Source organism: Boleophthalmus pectinirostris, unplaced genomic scaffold (genome assembly GCF_026225935.1).
Source record: "Boleophthalmus pectinirostris isolate CB_2022bp ecotype Guang Dong unplaced genomic scaffold, ASM2622593v1 HiC_scaffold_7, whole genome shotgun sequence".
NCBI lineage: Eukaryota > Metazoa > Chordata > Actinopteri > Gobiiformes > Gobiidae > Boleophthalmus > Boleophthalmus pectinirostris.
In genome coordinates this window covers 18,039,636-18,059,497 of record NW_026571473.1, presented here as the reverse complement: position 1 = coordinate 18,059,497, position 19,862 = coordinate 18,039,636, and the positions used below count along the sequence as shown (strand labels likewise).

General features: G+C 40.0%; 2 protein-coding genes across 2 annotated transcripts in view; one reads left to right on the top strand and one right to left on the bottom strand.

The window, feature by feature from the left end:
- agbl4 (AGBL carboxypeptidase 4) overlaps positions 1 to 2,871 on the bottom strand; it is a 212,131-nt gene extending 209,260 nt beyond the window's left edge. The window contains exons 1-2 of the mRNA XM_020924661.2: positions 2,838 to 2,871; positions 1,928 to 2,050 (exon numbers count right to left, since the gene is read on the bottom strand). Of these exons, the coding sequence (XP_020780320.2) occupies positions 1,928 to 2,050; positions 2,838 to 2,871 (157 nt within the window). The remainder of the gene's footprint in view (positions 1 to 1,927; positions 2,051 to 2,837) is intronic.
- A 3,259-nt stretch (positions 2,872 to 6,130) lies between these two features.
- Positions 6,131 to 19,862, top strand: part of elavl4 (ELAV like neuron-specific RNA binding protein 4) — a 60,703-nt gene continuing 46,971 nt past the window's right edge. Inside the window, exon 1 of the mRNA XM_020924760.2 lies at positions 6,131 to 6,197. Coding sequence (XP_020780419.2) covers positions 6,150 to 6,197 — 48 coding nt within the window. The 5' untranslated portion in view covers positions 6,131 to 6,149. The remainder of the gene's footprint in view (positions 6,198 to 19,862) is intronic.

Below are 19,862 nucleotides of genomic sequence, written 5' to 3'. Positions count from 1 at the left end.
AGCTTCATTAATTATCATTACCCCAGAGTAAGGTAAAGCCCACAAAGGGCACATACTGTACAAGGAGCTCAGACCAATTCTGTCTCTTCAGGTATAAGTGTCCTTATGAAGACTTGAAATGTTCTATGTTTATCTGTTGTTTCTAATAGGAGAGCAGAGTGGCAGGTGGCAAGAGCTTATCCTCACAGCTGTGCTATAGGTGGACATATCATGGATGTTATTACTCAGTGCCTCCCATACAGCATATTACCATATTTATTTATTAGGTATAGGTTCAGTAAAAATTACTGTCACTGTCATTCACCACTGAAAGAGAAGACAGATGGTACTATAGGTAGTGCCCTATGAGGAGGACATGCACACAAAAGAATTTGGGATTTAGTGGAAAATGTCAATAGTTGGAGTGTATGACGAAACAAATGTGACAAGACAAGATAAGAATGCCATTTGGATTTCACTCCAGAAACAATTAGGCTTCCCTTATCTCTTTCATGGATCTCTGCCTCCTGACACAACACACAACAATAGACCATGACTTAGTGTTTACAGATTAGCCAAATCTTCTGTTCACCACAATGATTATATGCACTGTGCTAAGTAGCATAAAAATCATATAAATGAGAGTCAGAGTACATTTGCATTTCATTGAGGGTTAAAAAGAGCAGCACGATTGTCACAAAAATCATGCAACACATTAAACTAAAGCATTGAAATAGTTAAGAAAATAAGCTAGAAAAAAATGCCAACTTAACAGTTTCAATCCAACCTCAATACACTGAAGAAAGGTACTTTAATGTGCCAGAGGGCCTATGTGTCAGAGGACCTTTAGCCAGTATTCTAACTGTGAAAAAATCTGAAGACCACCACTGACTTGTTCGGTGTAGAGCTGACAATAAAGTGAATTAAGCCTCATCTAAATGCAAATGAGGCTTCAGGGCTTTGGCAAACACATTACATTACCACTGTCTATTTTAATAAACCAATTATATTGTAGTCTGTACTGCACCATACAACAAAATAAATGCTGGGGTACACAAAACATACATAGGGTAGAAACTGGTGTTAAGCAAGCAACCAAATTGAAGGAAATGAAGCAGGGCTTTAAAGCAAAATTTTAAATGAATGCCTCTTTACAAAATAGTGCCCTGCTGTGTAATCACTTTTGGATGACTAACATATAAAGCTGCTGTCACAAAACACCATTCCAATAGCTTTGAGGAATGTTCATTTGTACAACATGCAATGCATAGGATCAAAGCTCCACAGTCTCCAATTTTATTTCTGTCACTGATACTGCTAACCCTCATACAAACCTAATACATGGAAAACTGTCCATAAGCCTATAGACCATTCCTTCAACATATGCAAAATACATACTGGACATTTATATTCTTGAGTTTACCTATTGCAACTATCTGGTTATGGTAAATGCATTCATTGTATATGAACCTGTCTCTCAACAGAATTAAATACATGTTGTACATAAAAGTGCTCTGCATTCATTTAACATTGGATGCCAAATGTGCCTTCATATCTCCTTGCTAACTTTAGTAAAGCATTTACTGGAAAGAGATTAATATCAGTTTCATAAATCATTCAGAGGATACATCCGGAGCCAGAGATACTGGTATGTTAGCTGATCTCCATGTGGGGCTCAGGGCCCATTAATCAATGTCTGTGCTTCTCTAGCTTTTTTTTTTATCAGAACAGAAACTATAATTTCCAACACGGTCTTATAATGATGCACAAGTATTTGCATGATTTAAAGTAAAAAGCAAACATATCACCTGTTGTTCAGCCAATCCCACATTACCACATTCAGTGAGAGCGCTATGTGCAGAAGGCACATATATTTGAGGGCAAAAACAAAGGAGCAATTGCACTGAAAGGCTTGTATTACATATACATCTTCACTTGTGGTACTCACCACTCTCAAAGCAAGCATCAAAAATCAGATGACCTTTCCGTGGCGATCCCGAGAAACCAGGAGGGCTCACTGTCAGCTTGTTGACATTCCCCACCAAAGCATCCTCTGCTCCAGTGTCACTGCCTGAAGAAAAAACAAGAATATACTTAAAATGGAATACACATAATAATGGCTGCAGTTTCACTCAAAATCTGTTTTTGGAGTTAAAATATAATTAAAATGAAATATAAAGAGCAAAATCATCTGATTTCTTTTTAATCATTGTTTCTCTGGTCATAGTCCTTTTGATTACTCACATGAAATTGTGCAGCTAAGAAAACAGATATTGATCAAATTTTAGTGATGTAATCGCGGTCAGTGATGCTGATAAAAAAGATGCATTATGCATTTTGACGTATTATTGGTGCATAATTAATAATCATTTTCATTAACATTCACCTGAAATATTTTTTTTTTAAAATAAATCGTTCTTGGTCAGGGACTTGTCTGTGCACATAGAAAATCTAGACCTCCAGCAACTAATTTTTGCGCAACTTCTATTCAGGTGGGACAGCTGCCTAATCCAGGTAATTATTGAGCTATAGCTAGCACTCGCCAACATCCTCTCTAACCTGCACCACACGATCTCTTCTAATAGACAGGCATGAACATGGTAAAATAAGTGCATGGCGTCTCTTTTATTTGGACAAAGGCGACGGCAGTGGCTCTGGTGTTAGATCATAAACAAACCTGCTGAAATTAGGTTGTTTACATGCAGCTAACCTAGCTAGAGTGGATAGCATATAGCATTAACAGCATCAGTATCATGCACAGAAATATCTAAACAGGGATGCTACTTATGTTGGAAAGCAGGGCGATGTTAGCTCAATTTAGCCAAAAATAAAGCTATTTAGGCTGAGTTATTACACACCAGTGTCGCCGTCTCGAACAGGGTTCTCCTCCATCTTCTTCCTCTGAGCTAAAGCAGCCGACGCTCTCCCCGCGTTGCCAAGACAACAGAGGAAGAGCATGCAGCGGTGAAGTCCTCTCCATCAGCACAGCGCCCTCCGATACACGGCTCTTTCAGGCAAAACCGGTTGGTAAGTTATTTTTCAGGGACAGAAGTTTAATATTTTTATTACAAGAAGGATTTAAAGAAAAAAAAAAAAGTAACCTATCTATGATATATAGCCTAAGCACATGCCTAAACAGCACCCACGTGTTTAATTTGACATATTAGCAACACAGCTAGCTTTTGTTTAAATTATCAATATAGGAGGCTATATATTTATATCGATTCATTCATTAATTTCTATTGGCTATACCGGCCTTGTCCTATGGCAACAATACCTGTGAAACATGAGTAATGAAGAAAACATGATTCAGGGTTACACATTGATTAGAGGGGGATTTCTAGACAATTGGAGCATAGATGTCATCAAGGCCAATCAAGCCTCAGTTGATTCCTTTCCCATCACTTTGGCTGCACCTGATTAAGTACATAAAATGAGAGCAGCAGTCTGAAAACATACTGGCTCATTCTAATTTTCAGCTTATAACCTGTGTAGCAACACTAAATGAATCAGGGCTGAGAAAGACCAATGACTTTTTTTTTTCTGTGTGTGTGTGTGATCTGTATCTGATGGTGAGCATCAACAGGCTGGTGAACAGATAGGTCAGGCTGATTATTTTTCTAATGACAAGGAGAGGAGATAGAGTCACTGTGTAAAATCTCCTTAAAATTGAAGAGCTGTCTGTCTGCCACACTTTATTTAACAAAACAATGAAAGCACATATTTTTTCTCAGTGAATCTATCTGAACTGATGATAAGCCGCATTGTATGAGAAATGTTCATACAGACATTATAACAAAAATTGGCTAACTAACAAAACACCATATTGCATGTTTTAGAGACCACGCATAGTGTTAGTAATTGAAAATGAATTTGAATGCAGTAAATTAGAGCTGTTGTTTTTATAAGTTGATAGTTCACTCTCACTCACTGTCTATAAGTCTGTCACAGATCTTAGAAAAGAGCAGCAATGATTTGATGAACACATTAATATAGTGATAGTGTACACTATAGTCTCACATTTTGATGATCTAATCATACCAACACAGATAACTTTCTTTGGAGGACAAATGCGGAACACATCAAAAGCTCCTGGGGAAACTGTGGCTTTGACATTGCAAAGGAATTTCTTTCTTTCAGTCTTCTCTGTAACTGCAAAATGATCATGTAAACCAGCATTTGTGGCTAGACAACAGGATACCAAGAAAAAAATGTAACGAATATGTCTGTATTTGAAAAATAAATGTTATTTGTTTGGGGTTTTTTGTCTTCTAAAGTTACAGGAAAAATCACTTTTGCTGTGACCATCCAAGAACGTCCACACATGGAGCTCATCATCAGTGTAAGGGGGAAGTCAAGCACAAATCAAAGTGTAAGTATACAGAGAGCTGGAGCTGAAGGGTGAGACAGGCTGGTGCGAGGAACAGGGGCCGTACACACAGAATCACTATGGTGACAGCATTCAGGGGCTCAGGGGAGAGCGTGGGTCAGAGAGGAAGCTTTGAGAAGCAGCTGACTGAGGAATCAGAGCTCACTCTGCATCATTCATCTGACAGCTCCCCTCAGGCTTCAGCACAGCTCTCCCCAGAGACAACTATCCTGAACAGGGAGGAGGAGGCCCGCAACTGCATATGGAAAAAAGCTAGCACTTAAATAATCGACAGCTATATACTAAGTTAATGAAAAGTTCAGTTGTTGAACTAAACATAATTGAACTACTGTGTGTTTTTTCCCTTATGTATAGAAACTATACCAGAAATATATTTTATAATACAGTGGGATCAATAATAGCTTTGTCTTTTATCCTATCTTTGTCTCTAAATGTGTCACTTCCTGTGTGTCTCTCTCCCTCCCTACGCTCCACTCTGCTGGACACTGTCCATCTGAGCAGATGGTCCAGTGTCAATAGGCTGCTATTAGCTGGTGGTTTCTTCCATTCTGATCCAAGAGCAAAAAAGCACATTCAAATCAGTGAGAATAAATACACATTAATAGATTTTGACAAATGCAAGATAAAATCAGATTTGTGGTTTACACATATCTACACATAGCAATGACATAGTGTTAATGGGAGTCACCTACACTTGACAGTAATGTGGTGAATCACTTCCTTGGCACAAGCTGACTTCTCTCTGTTTACTTAGTGCAGCCGGGATCTCCTGCCTCAACAGTGAGTGGCTGCTTCGTCATCACAGTGCCACACCCTGCTGAGGAGCACAGTGAAGGACCTGACCTTCATGTCCACAGTCAGTTACTTCTCCCAGAAACTCTTCACCTAAACCTGTATTATGCATTCTCACGGTATCTCCTTTCATCAGGTGATTTTACACATAACTTAAGCACATAAAAAAAATGTTTTAGGCTTTAAAACCACAACTTTTTTTGATAGATCATCCAATTAACAGATAATGTATTACATTCTGTGTGTTTCTCATCAAAAAATCAATAAAGGAGTGGCACAAAGAAGGTATGGATGTATGAGGTGGCAATATCTTTGCAGTTGTTAGAACAGTCTTCCCACCTTGTGGTCGCTTGGCGAACTGTAGCTGCATAGATGCGTGAGCACTTGGACGACGGCGAGTTGAGCGAGAGAGAGAGTGATGTGGGGAGCGATGGAGTGAGAGAGGGAGGAAAGAGCCAGGAGGAGTGATGCAGAAGAGAGAGAGAAAGAGCTAAAGGGAGGGCAGTTTAAACTAACTGCTATGTTTTGGGACAGGCTAATCTGCTAGCGAGCAGTGTGAGGATCGGAGCGTATTGTGTGAGCCAGTGTGCGGAGGACAGATAAGGGAGCCAGCCAGCCCAAGCCACCGCCTGCCTGAGTGCCTGTTTTAATGTGCTGACTCTGAGGAGATTAAAAACAACATATTGACTCCTTAGACGTGCGCGGAGAGCGGGCAGACGCCACCACAGCCACAGCCCACAGCGGTGAACCTAGCAGACAAGGGGCAGACAGAATAGGACTGAACAAAATTACCATTCAGAAAATTAAAAAAAACAATACAGGATTTTTTCTTCCCCTATTTTTCAATTGATTTAATTTTTCTTTCTTTCTTTTTTCGTTGCTGGGACTGACTCCGCAACTGCCAAGAGATAAACGCCGGAAGGAGGCAAAGAACTAAAGAGAAACTGATCATTTCAAAAACAGGACTGAACCACCCAAATCACTGAATATGTTTGAAATAAGCCGAACACTCAACGCCGCCTTGTTGAGCAATGAGGTAAAGACACTTGCTTTTGCTTATCTCCTCTTTCTCATGCCACCTCTGTACATCTGCTGCCAACCATTCTGTCATGTGTGATGTTGTGTGCTGTCCGTGTGTCCGTGCTACTCTGTGTGCCCGTAGCCACTAGACACTTATATTTGTAAAAAGAAGATGAAGTGAACTCAGGAGGCAAGAAACCAAACCAACTACTATGCTTCTCACGTGCATCCTCATGAATTTAAAATTAGACTTTGTCCCCTTTTGTAACTACCTGTGTGCCAGGAAAAGTGCCTTCTTGGGAATACCTGGAGTGTCTTGAGTGCAAGTTTGCATTACATTATTACTACAAATGTATTTAGTAAAAACTGTTACATTCTGCTTTGTTTAAGTACCTCTTTGGAGTCCTTCACTATCCCTTCTTCCTTTCTACATGCTCTTTCCTCCCGGATCTTTCCATTTCTGAGTACACGTGTGTGAGTGTGTGTGTGTGTGTGTGTGTGTGTGTCTGTGTGTGTGTGAGAGCAGCATCTCAAAACACTGGCATTCTATGGACAGTAGCTCTTAAAACATACTCCCTCCCTTTATTTCAGTGGCTTCTTTATTGAACATCTCTTTAAATTGGCTTCAGTTCACTTCTAGTAAATCTAATGATATTCCCATAAATGAGCAAAGGCAGACTAAATGTAAAACACAGCACATATGGGAAAAGTAGGCAGACAGTGTGCATGAGGAAAAATGGCAAAAGGGCAGAAAAAGACAAATCGATGTGGAGCTGGAGCTTGTATTCCCAGTGGATAGTATTAGTAAATATTTACATTGTTATGTTTGTTCAATTATGAACGCCTACTCTGTATTTAGTATCTGCCAGTCAGACTGATATCAGGGGAATGAGGGCAGCCTGTGAACCAGTTTGTGCACATTTGTGAGTTTTCTATTTAGCTTTCAAACTAAATTAAATGTTGGATTTTGTATTAACCAAAAATTATAAAACACAGTTTTAAGAATGTATATTATGAACAACATAGTTATAGCAAAAGTATTTAGAATTTTAATTCATAGAGGTTATTTCCTTCACAGTAAAAACTTTCAGGTCATCATTACCCATTTTCTTCCTGTGTAAATGACCATTTATACAAGAACACCCTGAGCATTTTGGGGAAAGCCAAAATCCCTGCCCCGCTGCATTAAGGCAACACGGAGCGGTGGGTGTCTAATGGGCTGTAGGCTTGTGCATTGGTTCAGCTGTCTTCACACTGGCTCAGATCCACACCCTAGAGCCCCCCGGAAGCCTCCACATCCCCCTGTCATGTGCTCACTGTACCCAAGGGTGCCCCAACAACTCTATGCAAATGTGCGGATAAGGACTGAAATATGTCCACCAGGAGTCGGGCTTTAAAAGTCTGTTTTGATTTGAGCTTTTGAATTTGTTCAGCGTGTTGTTGTCATTGCAGAACACATAAAATGAATGTTTGCCTTATTCAGATTCGCAGCCATCCTTATCAATGATTTGCTAAAAGCCAGTGGGCTATGAATTATTTGTTGCAACCAAAGGAGCCAATTACCTGATTTTATTACATAAATATGATTACCATTTGAAAATATTTGATGAGAGAATAATTTTATTTAAAATTATAATTTAACCAGATTCTTTCAGTCACTCTAATTTCTCTACAGTTTATGCTATTTGAAAACAGAGAAGCAAATGTGTATTTACAAATGAAAATGGAAACTGGCTTTAGCAGAGTCATTCTGCCCAGTTTCTGGTGGTTGTAGTTGCCCATGTGATGGAGCTGGTCATGGAGCATGCCGTGTGGTGTGTAGGCGAGTGTGTATGTCCTGGTCATATGCTTGTGTGAGCACTGGAGAGGCTGCTGCTGCTGTGTGTGCATGATTACCCTGGTTAAGAAAGAGCATCGTTATAGTGATTAATGGTGCCTTCATTAAGCTCAGCCAGATCATTTGCATACATTAGATAAATGCGCTGGAAGATTCAGTTGGCTTCAGATTGTTGAAGCTTAAAATACTGTGTTTTTACCAAATTTTAAACTTGAACAACCAAATGTATCTAAAAGTTTTGTAGATAAGTATAAACGTTGATATATTATAAATAGTAAACCTATCTGAACTTCTCTTACAGTTAACTGGCAAAAATAAAATATTTTTAACAGTTATGTATGTATGTGAATGTCTTTTTGGTGGTGGTCAGTATGACATGGAATCTCATTTGTGCTCATTTGGCTACAAGCTGCTGGACACCAAAGAGCCTCCACCAAATTAAATTCAGAATCCATCAGAGCTGAGCCACACATAGAATATTTGCAATTAATAAAATTTTAGCCAGCGTTCCTCTTTAGACTGCAGTGTTAGTTTACAGCACTGAGATGGCCAAGCATGCACAGAGAGTGCATTTCAAATTATATTGTGCAAAGGGAATAAAATTTTTATCTCAAAAAAGCTGCATTGCGCTATGCTTCAGATCTGAATGTTGTTAATTTGTAGAAAGCTTCACTGATTACCAACTGCAGGCAGCTGCCGTTCTCCATGTGACACGCGCCTTTGTTTAACAACTCCAGTCAATTCTGTTCAAACATTAAAAAACACAGTTGCATCTCAAAGTTAGGTTCATCTCAACAAACAAAGGAGATTTGTTTTTGTGTATGTGTGGGAATAGCCGGTGCAGCAGCGTATCAGGAGCCAGCAGATAGTTGGAGGTCATCTCTATTTCATAACAATGATTAGCTCCCTTCCATCTGCCGCTCCCCACATTTCCTCGCTTTCCTTGATTGCGGCGTTCTCAATATCCAGGAAATTAGTTCATTTTTGCTCCACAAGCCTTAGCGCTGTCACTGAGATACAAACAGGTGCAGACAACCAAAGTGTACCACACCAGGGAAAATGGTGTATAATGGAAGAAAGAGAGAGGGAGCAGAAAGCCAACTGGCATGTACAATAGAAGCTGATTAATTGGACATTGCCATGTATTTGGATTGTGTTGAATAATACTGTATTGCTAATTTGCTATTAAAAACAATATCAAGTCTTTCCCCCTCCATATTGTTTTTGGCACATGTCACACGTACGTGTGGCATGAAAATCACATCAGACAAAAACCTTGTCATTTGTTATGAATATCGGTTTTGACAGCTTTCATTGAGGAGCATACATATACACCATCACACCAGCTATATTTATAAATCTGCACTGTGCTATATTATGGTATTTTCATGTAACATCATATGGAGTTTGGCTTGGGCATGTGTGTACATCATGTCGTGTTTGCTCTGGATATGAGCACATGCAGTGTGTCAGTGGCAGTGAACACAGAGAGGCTAAGAGACACTGCAAGGGGGGCCTGAAGGGTTCACATTTGTTGGAATAGCTCGGTGCTTGCATGTGTGTGCGCATGTGCGTGTGTGTCGGCCACTGGTGCTGCAGGGAGGGCCTAGTGATCAGCAGCTGAGCCTCTGTCCCGCTGGGAGCCATCACTGCAGAATGGAGCAGGTGTCTACGCACACACACACACACTAACACACATACACACCACTGTAAACCCCACCAGTGTTTTTATACACATCCAGCCCGCTCATTTAGACCGACTGCAGGGTGCCTTTCTATGTGGATTTCATTGGATGTTTGCGGGCTTTTGATCATTACCTATTTTTCATACCCACTGAGTCAAATAGGAACACATATCTGAAGTGCAGCTATAAACAATAGTGTTGTAGCCCTCACCATAGTAACATGCCCAGTCTGACGCCAGCCTTTAGCATTTGAATATTTTGACCTAGAAGTAATGATCCTAAATTCTACAGCAACACATTTTAAAATACATATTCTGTCTTTTTAAGAAACCCACTCTTTTATTGTTTGACAAAGCACCGATGTGAAATATTTGATCCTTGATATGGACAGTACTATGAAATAAAATTTTATCTTGTTCTAGTTACAGTATAGTGTGGACAGCTCATATGGTACATTACTGTACAAAGTATGCAACGAAAGAGAAAAAAAAATTGCTATAATAGCACATATGGCACATATTCAGAGCAATATTATACAGTACTATGCAATTTTGTATTTATTTGCAATGGCAATTTTAAAGTCATTTTAATTTACTTCTAGTTTTGCTGTCCCAGGTTAGTACAAGAATTTAAGGAGACAGGTAACTAACTAACCAAACTTAACAATTACAGGTTTCTGCTTGAAAGGATGAACAGAAAATTCCTACACTGACAAGAGAAAAGCAAATAATAGCAGTGAAGAATCAATTTATGAAGTCATATTACAAGCTCTTTAAACAATGTTAACTGTCATTTCAGGTTGACATTATCAGCAAATGGTAGGCTGAGATGTTACGCAACACAATAACCGGCAGATAGACTAAATTAATTAGAAAAGTGACAGTGATATGAAATTGTACAACAGATATGTCAGCCTGGTACAAGCTGACAAAAGAGGTATTAGTGAGTGCAAGCCCCTGTCTGACCTGCAATAATCCAATCAGACGCCTCGGCTCAGTCTTCTCTCACAATACACACAAATGATCACAATGTTTATTAAATAAACAGCATTGTATTTTAATTTATCCACACATGACATAGACATACTGGAGCAAAGGCAAGAAGGTAAAAATAGGTTGCTGTAATTTAAGAATGCAATGTCAACTCTCGTAAGCGGCCATTATTTTCAAGAACAACATTTGGACAAACAGTACGATCTTTTCCAATCTCTTTCAGAACGGATGGTTCCTGTTCCAATGAGCTTTTATTGATTCACTAATTGCTGTGGATGAGGCAAAGTATCAGCTGCCCCCAATAATAAATGATGTATGACTGAATGTAGTCATTCAAGATGTAGCCTTTTGGCTAATTCCAGAATTTGTCAAATAACTTAAATCTTACTTGATAATTTTTTATGCAAAATTTTAATCTATATTTTCATAAATTTATTATATGTGCTTTTTAAATGTATATACATATGGAGCTTTTTTTTTTTGCATTTTGTTCTTAGTATCTTCATAGTATTTTTTAAAAAAAAAATATATATATATATATATACTATAAATAAATTAGTAATAAAGTAATAAAATTAAACTCTTATATCTGTGCACAAAAAGAAAAAAAAACTAAGGAAACTTTAAGCTGATTATCAATGCCATTTTACAAAATATAAGTATAATGTAATATTTATGTCCCAATTGGACACGCTCATAAGGCATGCATTTTTAATGCTAAAATAAACCTGGGGATACCCTGTGTATAGTGCAAGAAAATCCATGTTCTTGCTAAGCTAAAGAGGCAGACGAAAAGAGTCTGATTTCTTTGAACAAACCAGGGTTGAACTGCAGCATCATCACCAGAGTTTAACTCTCATTAATAATACATGTAGTCTAACAGGATTTCCATTTAAATTTATTAGCATCAGTACATTAGCGACAAGACCATAAAGAAAAGCTCATAGCTCAGTGTGTTTGCCGAGGAAACATTTATCCTCGGCTAGTTTAATTTAGTGTGACATTATGAACTGTAAACCAACACAACACATTTATTCATTGGGGTTTATATGCTGGCATTATTATTACTCTTCTCAATCAGCTAATGCTTCATTTGCACAAAGTAAGTGGAACGTGTCTGTGAGCGTGTAGGCATTTAGACTGGAACCCGTCCGAGCTGTCTCTTGTTTGCATTGCCCGCACGCTTCTCTTGGAGCATGGGGAAAAGGGCGCTTAAGCATGAAGTGACATTTCCAGAGCTAGATTTGTGCTTTGTGGGCTCGTGTTTTTGTGTCCACAGCGCCGCGGGCCAGTGCTGTGAAGAAATCTGTCTTGTTTTCCGAAAAGGTTATTCTTTATCAAAAGCCGTAGTGCCGATCTCTCTGCTGATGCTGTTTTGAAACATTATTATCACTGATAGCAGCTTAGTGACAATATTCACTTGAGGTCAGCACAAGAAAAAAGATGTGTTGTTCAAGAGTATAGTGTGTGCACAAAGCAATAATGTGAATAAAAGCTTTCTGAGATGAGCAGCAGTGGAAGGCATCTCGAGTGCTTGTGTTTGTGTGAGGTAGTGATTAAAGCCTCGAGCAGATGGACCACAGTGGTTTCCCTGTGTGTTGCATGTACCCGACTGGGATCAAACGGTAAAAAAGGCTCCTGTCCCCACACCCAAGCCCTCCCTACTACACCGTGGTCATTCTAGGGCGACACTCTACATAAGTATCACATTGTAAACTTGCATATCATTGAAGGACAACATGCTATGCTAGCCAGCAGTAATTTTTACATCAATGCCAAATGTCAGCTAGCTCACTTGTTGGAAGTCCTGCCCTTGCTCCTGTCGGGCATCACCTGTCGCTTGGTCACTGTTGTTTTTGCATGTACTATGCCCACTAAACAGTGTCACGACAAAGACGTAATCTCTTATTTGTTGTTATGTTTGAAATGTGTCTGTCAACTAATCTCCCCCATATTGTTACAGCAATAATAGCCCACACCTTTCACATTTTTGTGCAGAATCTTGGATTACATAAACAACTACTAATAACTACAAACTACTAATAACTAGCCTTAGAAAGCATGAAGAAATACTTAATTCATAATGAGCTAATGATTTATTCATAGTTTTTAAAGAATGATTAAGGCTTGCTTACTCATTAAGGAGCTACGAGTAGAGTATTTAAGTAATTCTCCTAGGCCCTATTTGAACCCTCCTTATGGTTAGCTGTAAGATTCTGTCAAGTGCTCAGCCCACCACCCTACATCACCGCACAGTGAGGGCTGTTTTTCATGCTTTATTTATGCTAATTTAAGTGCAATTATTATTATTATTATTATTATTATTATTATTACTTATTTTCGACTGCTGCAGTCTTTTCCGAAAGTATGGAATACAAACATCGGAACTGTTGGGCTACTCAAGTTGAATGTCACCCCAAGCTGAGGCCTACACTGTTGGTCCAAATGGACACTAATCCGCTGCTGTCCTGTTGAGAATACACACTTGATGCCAGAGCATGTGCCAGCCTGCGGAGCCAGTGCAGAGCTAAGCCTCTCTGGGCACCTCCACAAACCTTTGCCCACTGTTTCAAAGACCACCGCTATCCCTGGCAAATTCAACATCTTTTCTTACTAAATGAACAGTGTGTAGTTTCAGACAGTCGGGGGCTTTTAGTTAGAACAGTAATAGCTCACTAAACAAACACAGGTGAACTAACCTGTTGCGGCATAGCAGTGGTGCCTCTTTCAATGCAAAGGTCAAAGGTGAAACTAAACATTCCAATAATTGTTTTGCTTAGAATATCAGTATCATTAGGAAGAGAACAGTATTTGTATAATTTGTGTTTTCTTTTACGTTTGCTGTCTGGGTTGTTTGCGCGGTAATGGATCAGGCATGCAGTGCTTACTCCACACAGTGAGCCCTGTCACATCTCTGCAGCATGCGAAGCGTGAGCTACAGCAAACATCTCGGAGTTCAAGTGAGAGAAAGTGGCTGTGACAAATGCACCACCAACTTGTTCTGGGATCAGCGTGAAGAATTCATTTGTGATCTAAGCAGTTCAGGCTGGGGTTTAGATGACTGACGCTCATGCCCACTGACATTCAAGAAGAATATAGAAGTGGAGAGCAACGACAGCTGTTAGAAGACTACCAAAGCAAATCGTATATATTTAGTGAGTCAAGTTAATGCAGTCTTTGAATGTTGTAAAACACTACTGGATTGAAAAACAGACACCAAACAGAGATCTCCACACCAGAATATGGAATTCCTTTAACAAAACATATGCCAAAAATAAATGTTTCTATTTATTTCACTTTTACATTTCTGTGCTCTCCATAAATGTCACTGATATTCCAGCAGTTATTTACCTCATGGATTACAGTTAACCTTCGAAACCATTTAGTCCTCTTGTGTTCATATAAAATATACTTATAGCATTCGTGGTCCTCTTCTCTCAATGTTTCTTCTTGAGGTATTGTTAAGTCAACTGCTCCAAGCATCCATTACAAAATCGTAAGCATACTGAGCCACTCTGCTTTTGAAGAAAAGAAAATGTATTATTTGATTAAAACTACAACTGAAACGCAGGTGCTGCTGTGCCTTGGACTGTGAAATTACCCCCAAATCAGTATCCACTTTGTGTGTGACATTGATTCATGCAAATAAACCCTCTGATCTTAACAATAAAAGCAAACAGTAAATCACAGGTCTAAAGCATCCCATTGTCCGGATGCAGTCACATTGTGTTAATAGCTGTCTCTGTCTGAGAGCCAGTGCTGTGTCTGACTTTGTCTCTGGGCAGAAATGCAGCAGCATTTGGAGTTGCTGTGATTCTCATTTGTTTGATTGTTACCGGCACAGACTGGATACCTGCCAGGAAGAAGGCGATCATCAGTCTGAGTAGCACAGCAAGATGCTACTACTGCCAGAACTTCAATAGAGCAACTAAATCTATCCTTCAAGGGCGAATCAAAAAGAGCCTAAGTAAGCTGCAGCATGCTGAGCAGCAAGCTTTACCCTATTAGATATATTGGTGCTTCCACTGCAAACTTCTGGGTGGAAATTGAAGTGCATTGTATTGTTTCTGTCACATTTTGTCTCTCTTTATGCGCCTGTGTCAATCAGGCATAACATTTAGTGCCATCATTTACAACTATAATGCGCTGTGTATTATTATAAAATGGAGGCCCTTCTTTTGTCCACTTCACAAACCACTGCAGGCCAGAGCTGCACTTTTGAAGATATTCTCCCTCACTGCTCTGAACAGTATAACCAAGCCCTCCAACTCGCTTCAGCCACTCTAAGAAATATTGACTTTTAACTGATAAAGATACCACTAAAACAGGTTCATTTTCTCCTGTTAATCGAGGTATTTTCTTCATGCACTTTGATGCAACACTTCGCTTGGCATCTTCACTTCACCCTTTAAATAGAAGTCTTATTATGCAGAGTGAAACATAAGGCAGGTGTTGAAACTGGCAGTTAACAAGAATCAAACTGAGAGCACCCACAATTATCACTGTCTGCATGCTGCATATTCAAGTCTTCCATGCAGCATATGTCAGACCATGCCTGCTTTTTCACACTTCACTATTTCAATAATAAATGGGAACAAACTTAACTGTCAGCTGAATACTTTAAACTGAAAACTGTAATTTGGACCAAGAATATGCAACAGAACTTTGCTCAAAATAAGGACTAAATGACATCCCATATGTGTAGAAGAATACAGAGAGAGTTAAATTGTTTTTTGCCTGCCCTAGGCTTACTGCTGCTGCAAGATTTTAGTCTCACTGTCTCGTGTGTGTGTGTGTGTGCGTGCGTGCGTGCGTGCGTGTGTGCGTGTGTGTGTGTGTGTATGTGTGTGTGCGTGTGTGTGTGTGTGTGCGTGCGTGCGTGGGTGTGTGCGTGTGTGTGTGTGTGTATGTGTGTGTGCGTGTGTGTGTGTGTAGAGTTCAAAATCATGTTACACTATAGCAATAGGTATCAAGCCCTGGTTGGATACATTGGCATGGAAACGTTTATTGTGCTGTCTTTGTGATTATGCTTGAATGAGTGATCTAATATTCTCATTTTGATGTTTGCCTTTTTTGTTATCTCACTTTTAATAGTAAATGCATTCACCCTACTATTTTATACTTGTTAATGGAACATGCCCTCAGACTGTAGCTGCTATGGGAAGGTGTGTGCATGTGTTTGAGGAGGCAAGAGCTCCCTCTTCTTGTCTGTCTGCGATAGGAGCTACTCACAAAGCAAAGCAGCCTGAGGCTCAATTGCTGCTAGGCAAATTGAATTAAGATTACCATGATGTTTATGTAAAATAATCAAAATAAAATAAGCTTTTTGAATTGTAAATTTTAGTGAAATACAAAAAGTTAATATTTGCTCTTGTTTTATTAATTACACATTAATATTCAAAGAGAAATTAGGTAAGGCGTGACATGAATTCAAAATTTGGTAATTATGAAAAACTAGCCTACTGTAACTGGAATTTGGAATTCTAGCTAGTTTTGTTGATTTTGTAGGCTACTGGCCAGGATAGAGTAACATATTTTGTGTTTATTTATTTATTCATTAAATGTTAAAGATAGCCCACGTTTTTTTTTTTTTTTTTTTTTTTTTTTCACACAATAAAGTGAGGTCACAGTTCCCCTCTGTGAGCACCTGCTTCGGTCCACGGGAGTATGATGGACCGTCTCCGCCTGCGTCCGCCCGTGCCCCGCCCATCTTCCCCTCCTTGGCCAATAGGAGCTCGCAGCAGGGATGACTGGTCCTGGTGTGCGCGGAGATTTTGGGGCGTTTGTGAATCTAATGATTTCACTTAGGGTTTCTTTATCACAAACAGTATTTGTTTTAGAGGGCCTCGGCTCGTCACGTTCATACTACGTTGTTTTTATGTTTTTCTCCTCGCTTCCATTTCGCTGTCAGTCTGTCCGATTTTCCGCGCTCACTTGACCGGTTTTGCACTTTGTCCGCTTCCAGAATCGCTACTGACAAACTACGATAGCCTCATACAAGAATGGTCATGGTGAGTAAAAAGCGTGCGATTTCGACTGAAAAACCAACACGAGCTGCTGTGTCTTTTGTTGTGCTTCATTTGGTTGCCGGGCCCCGCACTAAGCATGCCTCTTCAGACGGGTCGTCCCTTCATAATACAGTCTGTGGTGGCAGGTTCCCGAGTGTGACTGTCACCTGCACTTAGAGCAGTGGATATTGAAGCTATATGTATACAATGGAATACGCTGGACACTAACTTCCGCAGGGTTTTGTATTCCAGCGCCTAGCCCAAATTTAAGATGCAACTGAATGGACAGGTGTGTTCATGAAAGTTAGGTCTCTTGTTGCTTTGCATTGGCAGCCTGTCCTATAGGGCAAATACCTAAGCTATCTTGTAAAGATATTTTTTTACTATTTATATTCGTTTCATATAAATGGGAGCATTCATGTTTTATTCCATGGTTACATACTTTTATTATGTATATATTTTTATAAAGTGCCCATTATTCATTATGAATAATTTGTGTTTGAGTGTAAGAAAATCTGAAGTTGGGTAGTAAAAAGTACACAGCTGTAGATGTAGCTGAGATTTTTATTTTTATTTTTTTATGAGTCCAGAAAGAGCTAATTTATATACACAGTGCTGCACAGGCATCCTATTACCATAGTGCCTGAGGCTGCAATCACTCTCCATACTGGGGTCCACGCTCGGCCGGCTCACTCAAGCACACACCTCAGCAGCCATTGATTGCTTTGCTGGGATTCAGAAAGCCTTTTCACTGCCAAAGCAGGCTGAAGCTGGCGTGTGCCGACCAGGGCTCGGAGCCAGCCGGAGAGCGAAGGTGTTAACACTCAGGGAGGGGGAGGTGAAGCCGGGGGCTGATGAGCAAGCCAAAAAGCCAATCACAGCCTGAGCAGCAGCATTGGGGGGGGGGAGTGGGCGGGCTCTGACCTTCCAGCTGAGCAGCGCACTGGGCGGGTGGCTGTGCGGAGCAGGGAGGAGGGGTGCAGGGAGGAGAGACACACTGCAGCCCAGCATTCTCTCATCCTCACCATTCTCCTCTCAGCATCTGTGGAAGAAGGCGATGCTCGCTCCGTACGCTTCTAGCACCACGCTGCTCTTGGCTCACTAACACTGAAGGAGGAGTAAAGGTAGCCCCAAAGCACGGAGCAGGCAGGGTTCTTCAAACCAGGACTATCAGAGCTGTTCTGTGAGGAGAGTGAGGCAGAGCTGAGACCACGACCGGCGTCTCCCAAATGGAGTGGAATGGGTTTAAGATGGTAAGGAGAGCTGCACTACTCAGAGCACATGGGAACACATATGCATGCAGTACCTAGTGTATGCTACTATTCAATAGTAGTATCTGTAGATTTGAATGTAAAGTTAATTTTTCCAGCTGTATGAGTATGAACAGTTATAGATTGTACAGTGCATTTAATGGCTAAAAGGAGTAAATCATCCATAGTAAAGCAAAGGTGTGAGCATAGGTAAGGAGCTGGAATGTGCAGAGTAAAAGAGAGCTAAGGGTTAAACTGGGAAACAGCACCCATTTTATGATGAAGTCAGAAATGTACGTGTCTACCCCTTTTTATCGGCTTGCACCACTCGTAAATATTCACCTGTCTGCTGCAGCAAAGAAGGAATTGAGAGTTGTGGATGAAAATAGACTTGATCATGTTTTTTTTGGTGAAGGGTAGAAGTAGCACATTTGTATTGGGAGTAGACACGTTTGTGTGCCATGCTTGTTGTGGAGGTGTGTGCTGTGGAGGTGGTGAATTGATTACTACGCTGTGCATTTAAAAGGATGAGTTACAAGAACCTTGTCTGCCTAAGCTCTCTTTTTTACATTCATACTAACTTAATATTATTGTGGTGCAGCAAAGTGCTCTCCTACAGAAGCCATTCATTTCCTTTTCATTTAAGGTCTGCTTTTGTTGCAAATATCGCAACACATTTTCAGACCATAAATTCACCATTTATGTTGTCTCAAAGCTTTCATCTATCTTCATGCTTCTCTGGCCATCCCAAAGGACTGACTCACCAGTATTCATCATTCGTAGACCAGTAAATGTTTGCTTGTAGGCTTTAGTTCACTGGCTCTAATCAAAATGCTAATTGAAATGAAAGGCGATTCCTCAGCGTTAGTTGGTTATACAGTTTTCTGTGTACTAGCTAAAAAAAATACATTTTGCACATCTTTCCCAATGATTTTATGTGCCAGCACCAGGTATGATTAAACAGAGAAGGCTGCATCTGAAAGCAACATCTACTATGTCAAGAAAAATTTAATCTACAGTAGATGCAACTGGCTGCTTGTTAGTAGATAGACAAACATGCTGTGGCCCCACAAGACGGCCAAGAGGAAAAGGAATTTAACAATTGGACAATGCTATTGATATCGATGAGAACCAGTGGCCCTGGACAGGAGGCAGGCCTGTTTAATTTGACATAAATACATACACAGCAGTGCCTATAATACCCTGAGGCAGAACACCACACGCCCCAAGGTTACATGTCAATGCTAATATGAAGGGTCGGAAAGGAATTTATTACCAACAGGGTACCATCTCAATGACTGGATTTCTCATGTATGAGGGGCTACTGGACAAGTTTATAATTGGAGATTCAGTTTTGAAATTGCCTGCTTCTAGGTGTCCCCATGGAGAGTGCTGTGTTTGTCTACATTAGTCTCAGAGTGACGCGTGTCCAGATGCAGAGTGACATGGTTAACTAAAGGCTGATTAAACCAAAGCTAAATGGATGAAGAGAAGAAGGCAGAGTCAGAAGTGGTACTGACAGGGGAACAATAGACCGCTAATCTGCTTTACTCTGCTGCTGTATGATACAACATATCTCCTTAAGATTTTCAGATGAGAAGAATGTATTGCATATTAGCTAATTAAATGTCTTTTCCTGAATTTTGATTGTTACAACTAAGTGATATGGGTGGGTCTATGAGTCCTATGTCCGTCAATATAGAAGCATGTGGTTTTGGGCAGAGTTCAGACTTTTGAGGAAGAAATTTTAGTTTTTTATTTAGTCTGTATCTTTTATGTTCATGGAATTAATATGCAGAGCCATATTTATTTATATTGATTCAGTGCTTCATTGTTGAATGCAGCTCTGTTGAATGCAGCAAATAGGTATGTCGGAACAATACACTTGTTCCGACATACCTATTTGCCA